The sequence below is a fragment of the Fundulus heteroclitus genome, chromosome 5, assembly GCF_011125445.2.
Source record: "Fundulus heteroclitus isolate FHET01 chromosome 5, MU-UCD_Fhet_4.1, whole genome shotgun sequence".
NCBI classification, from domain to species: domain Eukaryota; kingdom Metazoa; phylum Chordata; class Actinopteri; order Cyprinodontiformes; family Fundulidae; genus Fundulus; species Fundulus heteroclitus.
This window is the reverse complement of record NC_046365.1, coordinates 29793975-29808026: the sequence shown is the minus strand read 5'-3', so window position 1 is coordinate 29808026 and position 14052 is coordinate 29793975. Positions and strand designations below refer to the sequence as shown.

Genomic DNA, 14052 nt, shown 5'->3' with positions numbered 1-14052 from the left:
CAGCAAAATTACATAACACACTCCTCATGCAGCAGTGCCCTTTTACATACTTTAGGCTTATTTCCAATGCAGGAACATTTCGCAAAATGCTAGATCATATTAAATTTTTTTTTTGATATTGGCAGCTATTTAAAACACTTTCAATAAATCCACATTTCTCATTCTGATGTAATATTCTAATCCAAAATGGCATGTTTTCATTATTTGTCATAAATAACAGAAACAAAGACTGAAAATATCAGTCTGTGTGTAATTATTCTGATATGTTTCACTTAGTTGATTATCTGAAATAAATTAACTTTTCAATTTCTTAATTGAGTATGACTGTACATGCTTTATGAGCATGATAAGACTTGATGTTTCACATATTTTATTCTGTCAAGTTTTGGCCTAAAACACCAATTTTACCAAAATACACAACTAGATAAGAACCCATGATCACAGCTCGTCGTCTGAAGAGCTGCTGTCTCTGGTGTGTGTTTTAACTAAAACAGGAATTGATATCTACCTATGTCGGTTCATTCTTCTTAAATATTATATATAAGCAAATCTTTTTGATGACATTATTATTAGTAAGATAAAATAGGATAAGATAGACTTTATTGATCTCACAGTGGAGAAATTCACTTGTCACATCAGCTCAATAATCAAAAGAAGGTACCAAAAGGAGGAAAAGGTGCATAAGGTATATACAGTGTGTCCACATATATACAGTGGATCGAAAAAAATAAAAGTAAAAAAGAAATAAAGCAGAGATTCAAGGTGACTCATATACATATGGATTGACGTTGTACATTAAAGTGGTACCAGGTAAAGAACAACAGAGAGGTAGTGAGATAACTATAACAGCTGAAGTCTCTTATTTAACAGGATTATTGCACTGGTTATTGGATAGGCTATTAAATAGTAATAGTAGTAGTAGTAGTAGTATTTATGTTTCTGCTTATTTTGAATGTGTGTGTGCAGCTGTGTGTAGTCATAATTTTAGATTTTTATTCCAAAAAAAAGAATTACTTAAGATGGCAATAAACTGCTTTATGAAATTTTAGGATCCTATAATTAGCAGCATCTACATTTTGTTGGTATAAATCAGAGCACAATAGGCACTTCAAATCTATGGAAAAAAACAACTTTTGTCTTGTGCTATGAAGAACTCAATTTTTTTCTAAAATACCATCCCTCATCCTTCTGCGCCTTCTTCTCCAGTAATAAAGTCTTATGTTTGCATTAGGTCTCTTTCATCTCACCGTCAATGCCGATTTTGCCATCGCCATCTTTGTCCGCGGCTGTGAGGAATGCTTTTGTTTCGGCATCCGTCAGATCCCTACCATCCTTTGCAAATCCCTTCAGTACAAACCTGAGAAAGCAGAAGTTATTGCAAACAAAGATCACACTAAAAGTGTGTAGCACCAGTAAACATGCAATCCGTCTGTGTGTGTGTGTGTGTGTGTGTGTGTGTGACTCAGTTTAGAACCGCTTTTTGTGTGTTTGCATCTTACTTGAGTTCCTCTTCCTCTATGAATCCGCTACCATCCACATCCAGAACCTGGAAGACCTTCTTGACATTTTCAGCTGACATGGCCTTCATTCCCACCATCTCAAAGAACTTCTTGGGGTCAAAGGTTTCCGCTGGAAAAGTTGAAGGCAGAGCAAGATTTCTTTTTGCGTCACAAAATGTGTCTAGATTGGTTGTGTCTGTTTGTAAAGTTTTTATTATTGCATTCTTTTTTTTACCACAGTTATCTAAACAGAAAAAAATAGTTGCAAACCTGCAAAGGAATCAAGAGCTTTCTTGATCTCCTCAGGCTTTAGAAGATCTGTCATTACCATTCTGCCAGCTAGAGAGAAGAGATGAAGAGACATTTAAGTTAGGCAAGTTTATTTCTATAGCACTTTTCAGTAACAAAACAATTCAAAAATATACATAAATAAAAATTACAGAAGAAAGAAAAGCATTACAGAGACAGAGGTAAAGCATTACAGAGGGTATCATTTAGGCTGCTTCAGAAGAAATGTGAAGATTATTTTGAAAACTTTCTTAAACTTTGCATGTTTTTAGTTTTAAGTGCCAAAGAAAGAAGGTGATAGTCATGTCTTTAAGAACAAAAGTGAGGCATGTTGTATTGAACACATGCCTTTCTTCATTTTTTGACTTTTTGAGAACATAAACGTGAAAAGACAAAACAGATAACCCACATAGCCATCCCGCTGCAGTAACATTCATCTACCGCTAGGTGTCAGAAGTGATCAGAGGGAGTTCTCATTTCTTGATCAGTTTTAAGCAAGAAAGGTTAATGTTGATTATTTTTTTTCTTCTGGTTTGTCTCTGTGAACAGAATCCTCAAGTCCTCGGATATCGGCCACATGTTTCTGTCTGCTTTCTCCCTCACTCTGGGGTCGTGGGGAAGATATTTGGCCCTGACACCCACAGCAATCCCAGGTGGGCACATGTCAGCAATCCCCCGGCAAGCTGCACTGTCTTGAGTCCAACAAACTACCCCCCCCCCCCCCCCCCCCCCCGACCGAATGACAGAGTGACAGAAAAAGCACATGAATTCACTGCCATCCTCTTTCTCCCCTGCCCTGTTTACTTGTCCTCAACTTTCTTGACACCTATCATATTTCTGACTTCTGGCACCAAAAGCCAATTAGCGGGCTTCTATTTGTACATTCGGACGTGTCGTGAGATCTAATCCTTTTTTTGATTTGTTAGATAATGTCTTCTATATAGAAAGTTGCTGTAGGCCTGGCAGTTCAGAGAGAAAGTTTCAACTAATTTCACCTGGCGTGACCTTTTACCGTCGCTACCAGCCTGTCAGGCGGTTCTGGATCTTCATGTCCTGTCAGTGTGTGTAAAGGTAAACATAGCAGAATGAAAAAAATCCCAGACAGCAGGACATGTAATGTGGTCAGCGACTTAAAAAAAAGTTGGAAAACCGAGAAAAATGTGATTAAGAACAACAGACCATTTCAATCTTTTGTTTGAAAATATCCACAAACTAACTGAAATCGGAAAGTATTTAAGTTTTATAAGAATATAACTGGATTTTATATGTCAGAGCATTAACATGCTGACAGTGCATAGAAGTGGTAGAAAAACAATATGAAGTATGATGCCTTGGACAACGACTAAGTCCAAGGCAAAACCGGGCATATTAAGCATTCAAAATGCTCACAAGGGGAGAAGCTGACCACTTTTGCAAGATATTGCTCTGCAGAAACTGTGAATAGGAGTAATTTATATAGGATTTAACTGCGTACATGAATAGATTTTTAAAATCAAACATTGAGGTTAAATGTACGGTATTTAGCATTGCTAAACGTGTCCTAGAAAACAATGTATGCTTTCACAAATTAAAGTTAAATCTTAACTGTGCAAACTACAGAAAACGATCCTAAACGAGATGCACAGTTTCTGCTGCCTACTCTTTGGAAAAGCCAAACTGCACTGTGATTATTTTAAATGGGAATTTCTATTGGGAAAATGTTTTAACTTGGCCCAGTAGGAAAAGGCCAGTTGACCTGGTGTCTTTAAAGGGATTTTAACCCACATTATGCATGAATAGCAAAATCATTACTTCATAGTTAAAGGGTCCAAAATGGGCCTGCCTGGTGTTTTTGTCCTGCCAGCCATCTAAAACATTTAGCAGTGAAGGCCCTGAACCTTCAAGCAGCTGAAATCCAATATTAGGCAAGAAATAGACAGCAGCTCACCCGCAAACCCACAGTCTTTGTGTTAAAGGCTGATAGGGGGATACAACTTCATTAATATAGCTGCTTTCAAGGTGCAGAAATGACAAGGATCCATAGCAACAATGAAAAGCAGAACAATAACAGGAGAGATTAATGAAAAATCAGATTTAATGGCATGGATTTTAAAGGGTTGTCGAGAGAAACCGAGGCGTTTACTTTGCTCAGATCCAAAGGAAGAGACTTCCTGAGTCTGGGGGCCGCTGAAGAAAAGGTTTTGTCTCCTTTCGTTTTCAGTTTTTTTTTTTCATTTGGTGAACAATGTATATGTTTTTATTTATAAATTTACTGCAAATACCCTTAGCTTTAACTTGAATGAACAAGTCAAAACACCCCTTCCCCCTCACTGAAGCTCAGAATTTGCCCAACAACTTTTCCTGCAATAAACAATACAGTAATTCTGCCCCTTATAGTCCCAGCCCACATTTTCACTGTAAAGAAAAAAAACCTGTTCTGGTCCTTATAAAGAAACGGTGTTTGTCTGAAGAACATCGATCCTGATTCTAAAACATTTAATTTGAGGTGAACATTGCAAATATATCAGCTTCAATTAACTTTTCTGATTGTGAATCTGGTTCAAACCGGAGCCTTAAGCTAAATGTATATTTTCTTAAAGAGGGCAGAGCATCCAAATTGAAATCACATCTACAGTAAAAAAACAACAAAAAAAAAACATTCAGGATTGGCTGTACTGAAAGCGATGGCTCTGTGAAGAAGCACCTTGCACAGGTAACCTCTGAACCAAAATAAAACCTACCTGAGGATCAGAAATGTTTAGATTTTGTTATGATGGTATGCACAGACAAGGACTATGGCTTCAATTACAGCACTCACAGCCTTCATACAGACATTTGGTACTGGAGAAACACTTTTACCTGAAAAAAAACACCTTTAATGTCAGGCTCGTGTTTGCAGAAAAACTGAGATACAGTGAAACTGATGTAATGCACTATATAAGGTCTGAACTGAACACTCTGGCATCAACAATCCTAACTAAGACAGTTCAAAGCAGCTGAAAAAAAAAACTACTTATTTTTCCTCTGTACTGAAGAATAATGAAGCTGTGATGTTGTCATCATGGATCCCTGCTTCCATTTTTGCTTCTTTTTTTTCTTCTTCCATTTTTGCGTCTTTCACTTAAATCTACATTTACTGGCAGTAAAAAAAAAATAAAAAAATTTGATATGCTCCATATTTTACACACCTCGCCTGTTTTAAAGCAGCAACGATAACAGCGGATTTGTGGCACCGCTTTCATTGTGATACGCCGTTTCCGCCAGCTGCAGTATCCCTGATTGCTACCATTGATCATCGTCGTTTCATGTCTTGTTCGTGTTGGCCTAGAACCCGGTGCTGTATTTTACCAATCTCTGACTTTTATTTTGCCCCTTTTTGCTGTCAAACGCTTGCTCTGTGCTGCTGCGTTTAATGTATGATGAGTCTTACCTGAATGAACTGATGGATAGCTGCAAAGGAAAGGAAAAGACAGCAAGAGGAAAGGATGATGGAGGGAGACGGGAGAAGACAGAAGGTCTGGAGATGGAGGGTAGGGTGAAGAAGTGGAGGGGCGGAGGACACAATAAGACTTTTATAGCTGCCTCTGGACCCATGCACACTTGTCCCTTCTACCCCCTGGGCACCAGGCTCATCCCCAGCTCTCTATTTTCAGAAGAGGGGTTTGTCAAGACATGACGCAAACACTGTTGGCCTATTAATAATACCTCTTTATCTTACTTCCCTGGGACCTCATCTCCACCAAGGACTATATGTAACACAAAAGCCCCTTTTTTGCTCTTATTTGCTGTCATTTATGCCTACTGAGTCCTTTTGATACAACCTTAAAAGGAGAATAAAATTTCCTTTTAAATGGGATGCTGGTTAGGTTACAAGACGTTTTAAATTAAAGGAAAACTTGTTGGTGCGTTGCTATTTGCTGAGGGATGTAGGCTCAGTATCAAGTGCTAACTTTGACTTGGATTCATCCCGGTATGTCTACAGTCATTACGAAAAGAAAGCACACCCTCTGTGGTTCTAATGCGTTGTGATTAAGTAACTTTTGTATTTGCTTTTTGTCGTATTAAAATCTTTTAGATCATCCAACAAATGTTTATAGTTTTCAAATGATGCTTTCCTTATAAAGGGTAATGTGAAACAGTAGCGGCCCCCTAACCCTAATGTCTGCCTATGATGCCCAACAACCACCATCAAACAATTGCTACTTTAACTTAGACGTTCTGAGCTGTTTGCGATCTGCTGGATGAATCGTTGTTTTGTTCTTTAAATAAATTTGGAGGGTTTTGTCTGTTTGTGGACAATCAGCTTTACTCTAGTCCATTGAAGTCCCAAAGCCTTTAGAAATTGCTTTTTAATCCTTTTGACACTAAAAGACGTCTTTGTTTCTCATGTTTTCTTTAGTTTTGGGGTTTGACGTGTTGCTCTTTGAGGTCTTTTTGCCCGCTGCTTGTTGTCAGACAGGTTATGTTTGTGTGATATCTTGATTCTACAGGTTTTGCAGTAAACAACGGCTAGTATTGTGAACCTGTCCAAATAGCGTGAGGAATTATATGTTACTTATGATTAAACAAGGAATTTGTTAACTGTATCACATAAGGCTTGGGTTATTTTTGTCTGGTATTCAATTTTGTGACGATCAGAAACATTTAAATGTGACTTAAAAGCAAAAACAAGCAAAAACAAATCTGCAAGGAGACAAATACTTTCCGCATCACTGTTTAAGCCAATTTTTAGTATGGTTGAAAGCTATTTAAATCCAATTCCAAGAATTCAAACCTATTGGCAAAGCCCAAATGGAGTGAATAAACAAACACTGCAAAAACCTTAAATAGATAACAAAGACATTGACAGCGGGTGTGTTTTTTTAATCATGACTGTAAACCTACTGAGCAAGAAGAAAACATCTTTCTGCGAAGGACTGATAAGTTATCAGGAAGGTCTTTGTCTTGGTTGTCATGAAATGCAGGAAATCACAGATATTTCCAGGGTTGAATGGCTTTATTTCAAAACCGGCAGTTTAGTTTGAGCAACAGCCCCGTGTTTCCTAATCCTGTCCCAACATTTACAAGAAACCAAGATGACGTTGCCTCAGATCCACCTTGGCCTGCCTCATAGTAGCTTTTCTTTTGGTTTTAAACAAGTAAGCGCTCTGCATTTATTTCAGCTCAGGATTTACATCCATACTTCAATTCTGTGTTGTCAAAGACTCTTTTTTTTCACTCTGCTTCATTAGGAACATGCAAATCAAACTTTATTCTGGCTTGGCAATATTTTCTTAACTTATTACTGTATATTATTGTTTCTACAGTAATAAATGTATATTTGTGTGTTTCTACATCTCTCTCTCTTTCAGCAGATACTTTTCACTCATATGTCTCCTCATCCATGTCAGTCAACACTTCAGTCGTATTTATTAATGGTTGCTTCAGTATATTTTCTATAACTCTCCCCAACCTTCTCCTGTTCTACTTTAATTTGTAAATTTCAGTTCATTGTAATCACTGACTTTGATCCTGATCTGAACTAGTTTGTTTCAGCTCTATTTGTTTTAGATTTTGTAAACATTGCTCTGACTGTAGATATAAGCCGATCAGTTCAGGAAGTTATTTTCTTTTAGCCATTTCCTGAATTATGAAGATCAACACACATCTGCCTTCCTGAATTGCCATGTTTCCTTATTCTGCACGTTTTGACGAGTGCCATATAAATAAAACTGAAATAAATTGAAATTAAATAAATAAAAGTGGAAGGAAAAGGATACATGTCTTTAAAAATGTTTTACAAATAAACGTCTGAATAAATCTGCCAGGCATTTGAATTCAGTCCCTCTTACTCTGATACTCCTAAATAACTGCAGTGTAATCAGCCGCCGCAAGATGTCGCCTGAGTGGAAAAAAGAGCCTAAATGTATGTACTTAATAACAGGATCAGTCGACAGGACAACTAGTAGTAATCTACTCCCCAAATGTGAAGAAGAACGGCGTTGTTGAAAGAAATCCGTAATAGGTCTTGTTTCGTATTTCCTACAAATAGTGCAGGAGAAACTGTAAATATGTGGAAGAAAGGTGCTCTGGAAGATCCCCATCGCACATACACAACATGAACAACGTTTGGGGCAGTATAACTGCTGTGGTACACATCAATGAAAAACCCAGTAAAAAATATTAGTTTGTGGTTGTTAAAAGTTGAAAAAAGGAGCAAAAACATATGTTGCTCGTGTTTAGGAACGACTTGTTGGATAAAATTGGCAAGAAATGATGAAACCCTTCTTTTCATAAAAAAAAAAAAAAGACCAGCTTGGAAAAACAGCCCTGTCCCAACTGTACACATAATGAATGTCCTGCACTGACCCTCAGTCCTGCCAGCCTCTTGTCCCAAGACTCTCTTAAGTTTCCCGTCTATCGAATTACCCCTCCTCAGCACTTTCCAGCATTGTAAGAACATGTGAAGGGGAGGGGGAAGGCAGCGACGACAACATGCTGGAAGGTTTTGTTGCGGGGGAGAAAGGATCAAGACGAGAAGACAGAGCGAGGTCCATAGAGCCGAATGTATGGGGCCGTGTTAATAAAAGGGTGCAGCCGATGAAAAGAACTAAACCAAGGGTTTAGAGACCAAAGATGGTAAAGCTAACAATTATAGTGAAAACCTGAAAAAAAAAAAAACAACAAACAATGAAAATAGCCCTAAAAGTTGAAGTGACAGTGAAAAGTAATTGTGAGCTATGAGTGCGTAGTGTACAGCAGACAGGGATAAAACTTTTAGTGTGACCAACAGATCAAACTAAAATTAGAGAGAAAGTGAGAGGAAGAGTGACAGACAGAAGAGAGAGTGGCTGAAAGGAATTAAATGTGTTTTTAATGACCAACGTGCTATTCAGCAACAGGTGGCGCATTAGGTCATGGCAGGAGCAGCCACTGGCCAAAGCTGTGTGTGTGTGTGTGTGTGTGTGTGTGTGTGTGTGTGTGTGTGTGTGTGTGTGCGTGACTGTCTTAGCAATATTAGAGGGGTATCCCTTGTCCACTTATACCCAAAGATTAGCAGATATCAGCCCTAAAAATAAACGTAGGGGAACCCGCTGGTGTCTGTGCTCGCAGATGTGAAGAGAATTAGATTATTAGACCTGTGCTCCTACAGTAAAATCTACACAAGAATTACACATCATTTCAGAGTAATCTTATCTCTATTTATTTTTTACCAATATAAGCTGCTAAATTTATCTGGGAAGGTTTATTGTGATGTTGTTGCCACACAAAGCTAAAATCAGATATTTATGTTCGCATAATAAAAAAAAACACGTCTAATCTTTTTTTTTTTATTAGATGTCTGAAATTAAATGAGACTAAAGATTTACTGCTTTAGGTCAGTGAAGACGACCAAAATTATTTCTGTTTGATACATGGCAAAATGATCCAGTGGGTTGCCGGTTCAAACCCCTGCTCCCACCGTCTTAGTCGTCATGTCCTTGTATACGTTTAAACAGTTCCTCTATTGTGTTTCTTTTCTGTGTGACTTTTTATGGGTGCTAATAATTTTGGCACCAGACATTTTGTAAAAAAGAAACAATAGTTGGTTAACACAGTTGTTTTCTTTCATAAATATGCAGCCATGTATTGTTTGTTCAAAGACTTTTAATGTGAGGGTATTTTACAGTAATAATCTGTTGTTTTTTGATAAACGTTTTAAACATCATTCGCAGGAGTGTAAATAGTTGCAACGGGTAGCGTAACATATATTTTGATGGCCCACATTCACCATTCATGGAAAACCTGAAGCTCCTCAGATGTCTGACATGAAAAAGATGAAAAGCTTCCACAGTCCTCAGAAACGGCCAATCTTTTTTTTTTAATGAAATGTCTGAAATAAATCAGACTGACGATTTACTGCTTTAGGTCAGTGAAGATGACCACAATTATTTCTGTTTGTTACATGGCAAAATGATCCAGTGGGTTGCCGGTTAAAAACCCCTGCTCCCACCGTCTCAGTCGTCATGTCCTTAATTTGCTTTGCCTGCTGTCGGCGGTCGGAGGGCCCGGTGGCGCCGATTGTCTGGCAGCCTCACTTCTGTCAGTCTGCCGTAGGGCAGGGCACCATCAACGTGTGAATGTGTCAGTGACTGAGTGCAGTGTGAAGAGCTTTGGGGTCATCAGACTTGATAAAGTGCTATACGAGTAATGGCCATTTAACATTTGCTCACACTGAGATTAGAAAGATGGACGATGTCGTGGCTTTGTAAGTTAATTGACAACATCTGTGTGTCCAAGAGATGAACACAGCCTGATGGGAAATGTGCATCCTAAACAAGAATAAAAGAAAACACATTGAAAAGTGTACTTTATCCACAGTGAAATAAATCATGATGATGATGTTGATGAGGACGACGATGATGATGACGGCTTCTTGTTGAAGTGATGTAACCTGACTCTAGCCAGATTGATTTCGCTCCACCTAGCTTCACTCACATCCATCTGGGACCTCTCCCATAGAGAGTGATTTCTCCGACCAATTTTATTGTCCAGCCAATCAGGACGCAGGGCTGGAGTGTCATAGACGTGATGTAGTGGAGAAGCGACCGTGAAAAAAAGCAATGGCGGCTCGCTTTGAGGAAGCAAGCGTTAACATTGATGCTGCTATTTCTTCCATGTTGTCCAATCTACCTAATATTGTTTCATTAAAAGAACATCAGAGAACGGCTCTGAAGGCTTTTGTTGGTGGAAACCATGTTTTCGCCATTCTCTCGAACGGATTTGCCAAGATTTGTTTTCCGGTGCGCGCCCGCGGCGGAGCGGTTAGCACAACCTATATTAGGAGGCCTTTAGTCCTTGACGAGGTCGGCCCGGGATCAACTTCGACCCGCGGCGCTTTGACGCCTGTCTTTCCCCCTCTTCCTGTCAGCTCACTGTCAATAAAACGCGTGCCACTAGAGCCGCAAACACATAAAAAAGAAAGTTTTGTTTTTTCCTGTGTCGCTCTCACAGCGTCACGGGTTAGCTTCGGTGTGAGTGGTTGAAATAGCACGTCGATAAAGATGACAGACAAGTAGCTTATCCAATCATATGCAAGGATTTTTGATAAGGCCCAGCCTTCAATAAAGGCAATTCCTATGGAGAGGTCCCAGACGGATGAGTGGAGCTAGGCGGAACGAAATACATCTGGATAGGGTCAGGTTAGAAGTAACCATCCCTCATGGATAATTGTCTGAGCCAGCAGCTTCTGCTCATTCAGTTTGGGGCTCCATGTCATCTATCACTCATCATACGGACCTACTGTAAATCTTGCACAAATTATTTTATTCACTAGGCTGGTTGATTTTAAAATGGGCAAATTTATTTATTACAAAGCCTTGAAATCTTAGTTTGCATCCAGCTGACTGCTCACAACCTCCAGAGTTGAGTTCAGATAAAAATACTCCAAAGAGTGGGAGAAGGAAGCTTCACATTAAAAAAAAAAATGCAGCTCATGAAATTAGGAACATATATTTAGTCCTAATGTGACTGTATTTGTGTGGGTGAGCATGTGGGAGACGTGGATATTTTTTAAGGAATGCGCCAAGTTTTTCAGAGTTAGACCAGTTACACAGGCAGCTTGTTAAATAACAAGACATCAAACGGTACACATGGTGTATTAAAATCTAGTTAGTGATGCTGATTAATTCCTGTTTCTAGCAGCATCTTCTCTGTGTCAAGAGCACATTGAGGGTGTAAACTGATAATCAGATGTATGAATTAATTTATTTAAAATGCAGTCTGTTGTCCGTCTGCCTGGCATAATTACCGCCAGTGTCTCCCAATTAAAATTAAGTGAGTGCATCACCTAATAATTTATGGTTTTCCACCAGCTTTGGACCTTTTGAAAAAATGATATTCATATCAAAATACTCCATATTCTAAAGACAATGTACCCACTTGTTTATTTTTTTTATTTATTTTTTTTTTTTTTGGAGAGGGACCATGTTTGGAAGGATTAATGTCAAAGGAAAACATGATTTATACTTTAATAAAGCATGTTTTGTGCATGTTTCCCTTCAGCTAATTTAATTTACTAGTCCTTCTGTTCTGAATAGAGATGTTATCCCTCAGTTTTGTTAGTTTTCTTTTCATTAACAAGTAATTACATTTGTTACATGGTGTAGTACGTGTAAATTAATTGTTCTCTCACCTACTTAAAAAATCTTTACTTTTACTAGAAGTTTTTTTTTTTTTTTGTCAATTCTGACCCTATCACAGCCCTGAGACTGCAGTGGTAAAGTTCTTGAATTAAATAGGTGTTTACGGCGATGCATGAACACACTGTCTTGGTTTCACTCCATCTCAGCGCTGCATTTGACACAGTTTATCATAGCATAATGCTGATTGGCTGGAGGAGGAAGTTGGATTGTCTGTTTGTGGAGAACATTGGTTCAGATCTTACTTGGCAAACTGAGACTACTTGGTGGCTTTTCATAATCACAAAAATGAGCAATCACATGTGGGATTCCCCAAGGCTCCATTCTCAAGCCCTTTTTGTTTAAAGCGTATGTGTTGTTTCTAGTTTGAATAATAGATTATAGCAACATCTTTTACCATACCATTGGCTAAAGACACATAACTTTATATTTCTTTGTCAGCACATGCCAAACATAATATTTGCTCAGTTGGTGTGTTTGTAGCATCGATTAGTGGATGGGTCAGAGTTTCCTCTAGGTTTAATAAATAGCATACATCAAACAAAAGTGTAGTTATGGACTGAGACTTGACTTTTAGCATCTACATAGTCTGCTAACAGGGGTCTTTGTCAATTCTGGTGGGTCGCACTTGATCAACAGGCTGTTGGTGCCCTCAGAAAGAACTGAACAAAAGTCCGGTTGCCTCCGATTTAATGCCTGTTTGCTGCTGCGATGACGCAGATAACTGGGAATTTGCACAGACATAGTCTGCTAACGATTCAGCCTATTGCTATCTTTAAAATGTGGCCAGAATTGTAGATTTCCTGTTAAAACAGAACATGGAAAAACTGGTGCTTGGTTTTAGTCTTCAGGACGTCAGATGCTGTATTTACAGATTTCTGTAAAACAATCAACCTCATGTAACTCATTCAGAATGCGGCATCCAGATTTGAAACATAAACCAAACAACAACAATAAAAAGACCATGTCACACCAGTCCTGCTGCACCATTCGGCCCCTTCCTCATCAAAACAGGAATTTTAAAAAATTTTCTGTTTTCCAGAGTTACTGGTCAAGTATGAGCCAGGTAGATCCCTTAAGTCATCAGAGATTTTTAAAGACTAAACAAGCTCCTCAGTTCTGGAATCTCGGTTGAAACTGCTCCTTTAAAACAGAACAGAAACATTGCTACTTAATACAGCTTTCCCATAAAGGTTAAATAAATCCCTTGTTTTGAAATGACAAGTTAATGTTTTTTTTATTTGTGATGCTTAGGTTTTCTGGTACTCTTTAAAAAAGGTTTATTTTTTTTATATATAATTAAAAAGACTTTCATTCTAGTTTCCTGTACAGCACATTGGATTTTCCTTGCATATAATTTTTTTCACTATACAAATAAACTAGGCTTGCCTTCACCAGTTGTTGCACATATATAGTTATATTCAGAATATAATCTGCTAATTAGGTCTTCAGGATTTCTTACACTGTTATGAATGTAAATGTATGTGTCTTTATGGAGCTATTTCATGGCACAATCATCAGTGGTGTAAACACTTTTAAACCAAACAGTGATATATTTGGTGTTGTTGTTACTGCTTCCCGGAACTCCATTACTTTGACAAATGTTAATTTTTCATCTGATTACAGACAGCAAGCATGCACATACTGTATTTTGCTTCATATTACAATTTCAGCACAGCAGTCTGCACTGCTGGCAGGAGCTATATAATCATATGAAATTGCCAAAAAAAAAAAAAATCATATATATATAAAAAAAAGCCATTTGCTCATAGTTTACTTTGATGACCTGAACATAATTACGTGTGCCAAAAAAGGCAAAAATAAAACCAAAAACAAAACTACATGTGTTAGGGCTCACGTATTTCTTTATACCTTATCTTTTGATGAGGTGTATTGCTACATCAGCTTCTTTTTATCTAAAACTGTAAATGTTTTAAGCAAGCTTTCTGGACAATGTGGCTCATTTCTGTAACAATGTATATTAATATGAGACAGGGGTTTGTAGTTTGTCATCCATGCCACCACAAGGCCCCTAATTTTAAAGAAAAACACGTCACTTTATGCCAACTTAAGAGTTAAATAAGTTGTGAAAGACCTTTTTCTACATTTATAGTTAATTTATACTT

At 38.0% G+C, this 14052-nt stretch overlaps 1 protein-coding gene across 2 annotated transcripts in view; it reads right to left on the bottom strand.

Moving 5' to 3' along the window:
- The window catches only part of pvalb7 (parvalbumin 7), a 55512-nt gene that overhangs the window by 2202 nt on the left and 39258 nt on the right, over positions 1-14052 (bottom strand). Inside the window, exons 1-4 of one of the 2 annotated variants that reach the window (XM_012849505.3) lie at positions 5197-5334; positions 1770-1838; positions 1500-1629; positions 1248-1357 (exon numbers count right to left, since the gene is read on the bottom strand). In XM_012849505.3, the coding sequence (XP_012704959.1) occupies positions 1248-1357; positions 1500-1629; positions 1770-1830 (301 nt within the window). In that variant the 5' untranslated portion in view covers positions 1831-1838; positions 5197-5334. Of the gene's footprint in view, positions 1-1247; positions 1358-1499; positions 1630-1769; positions 1839-5196; positions 5335-14052 lie in introns of those variants that run through there. The other variant, XM_036137375.1, reaches the window with a different exon arrangement.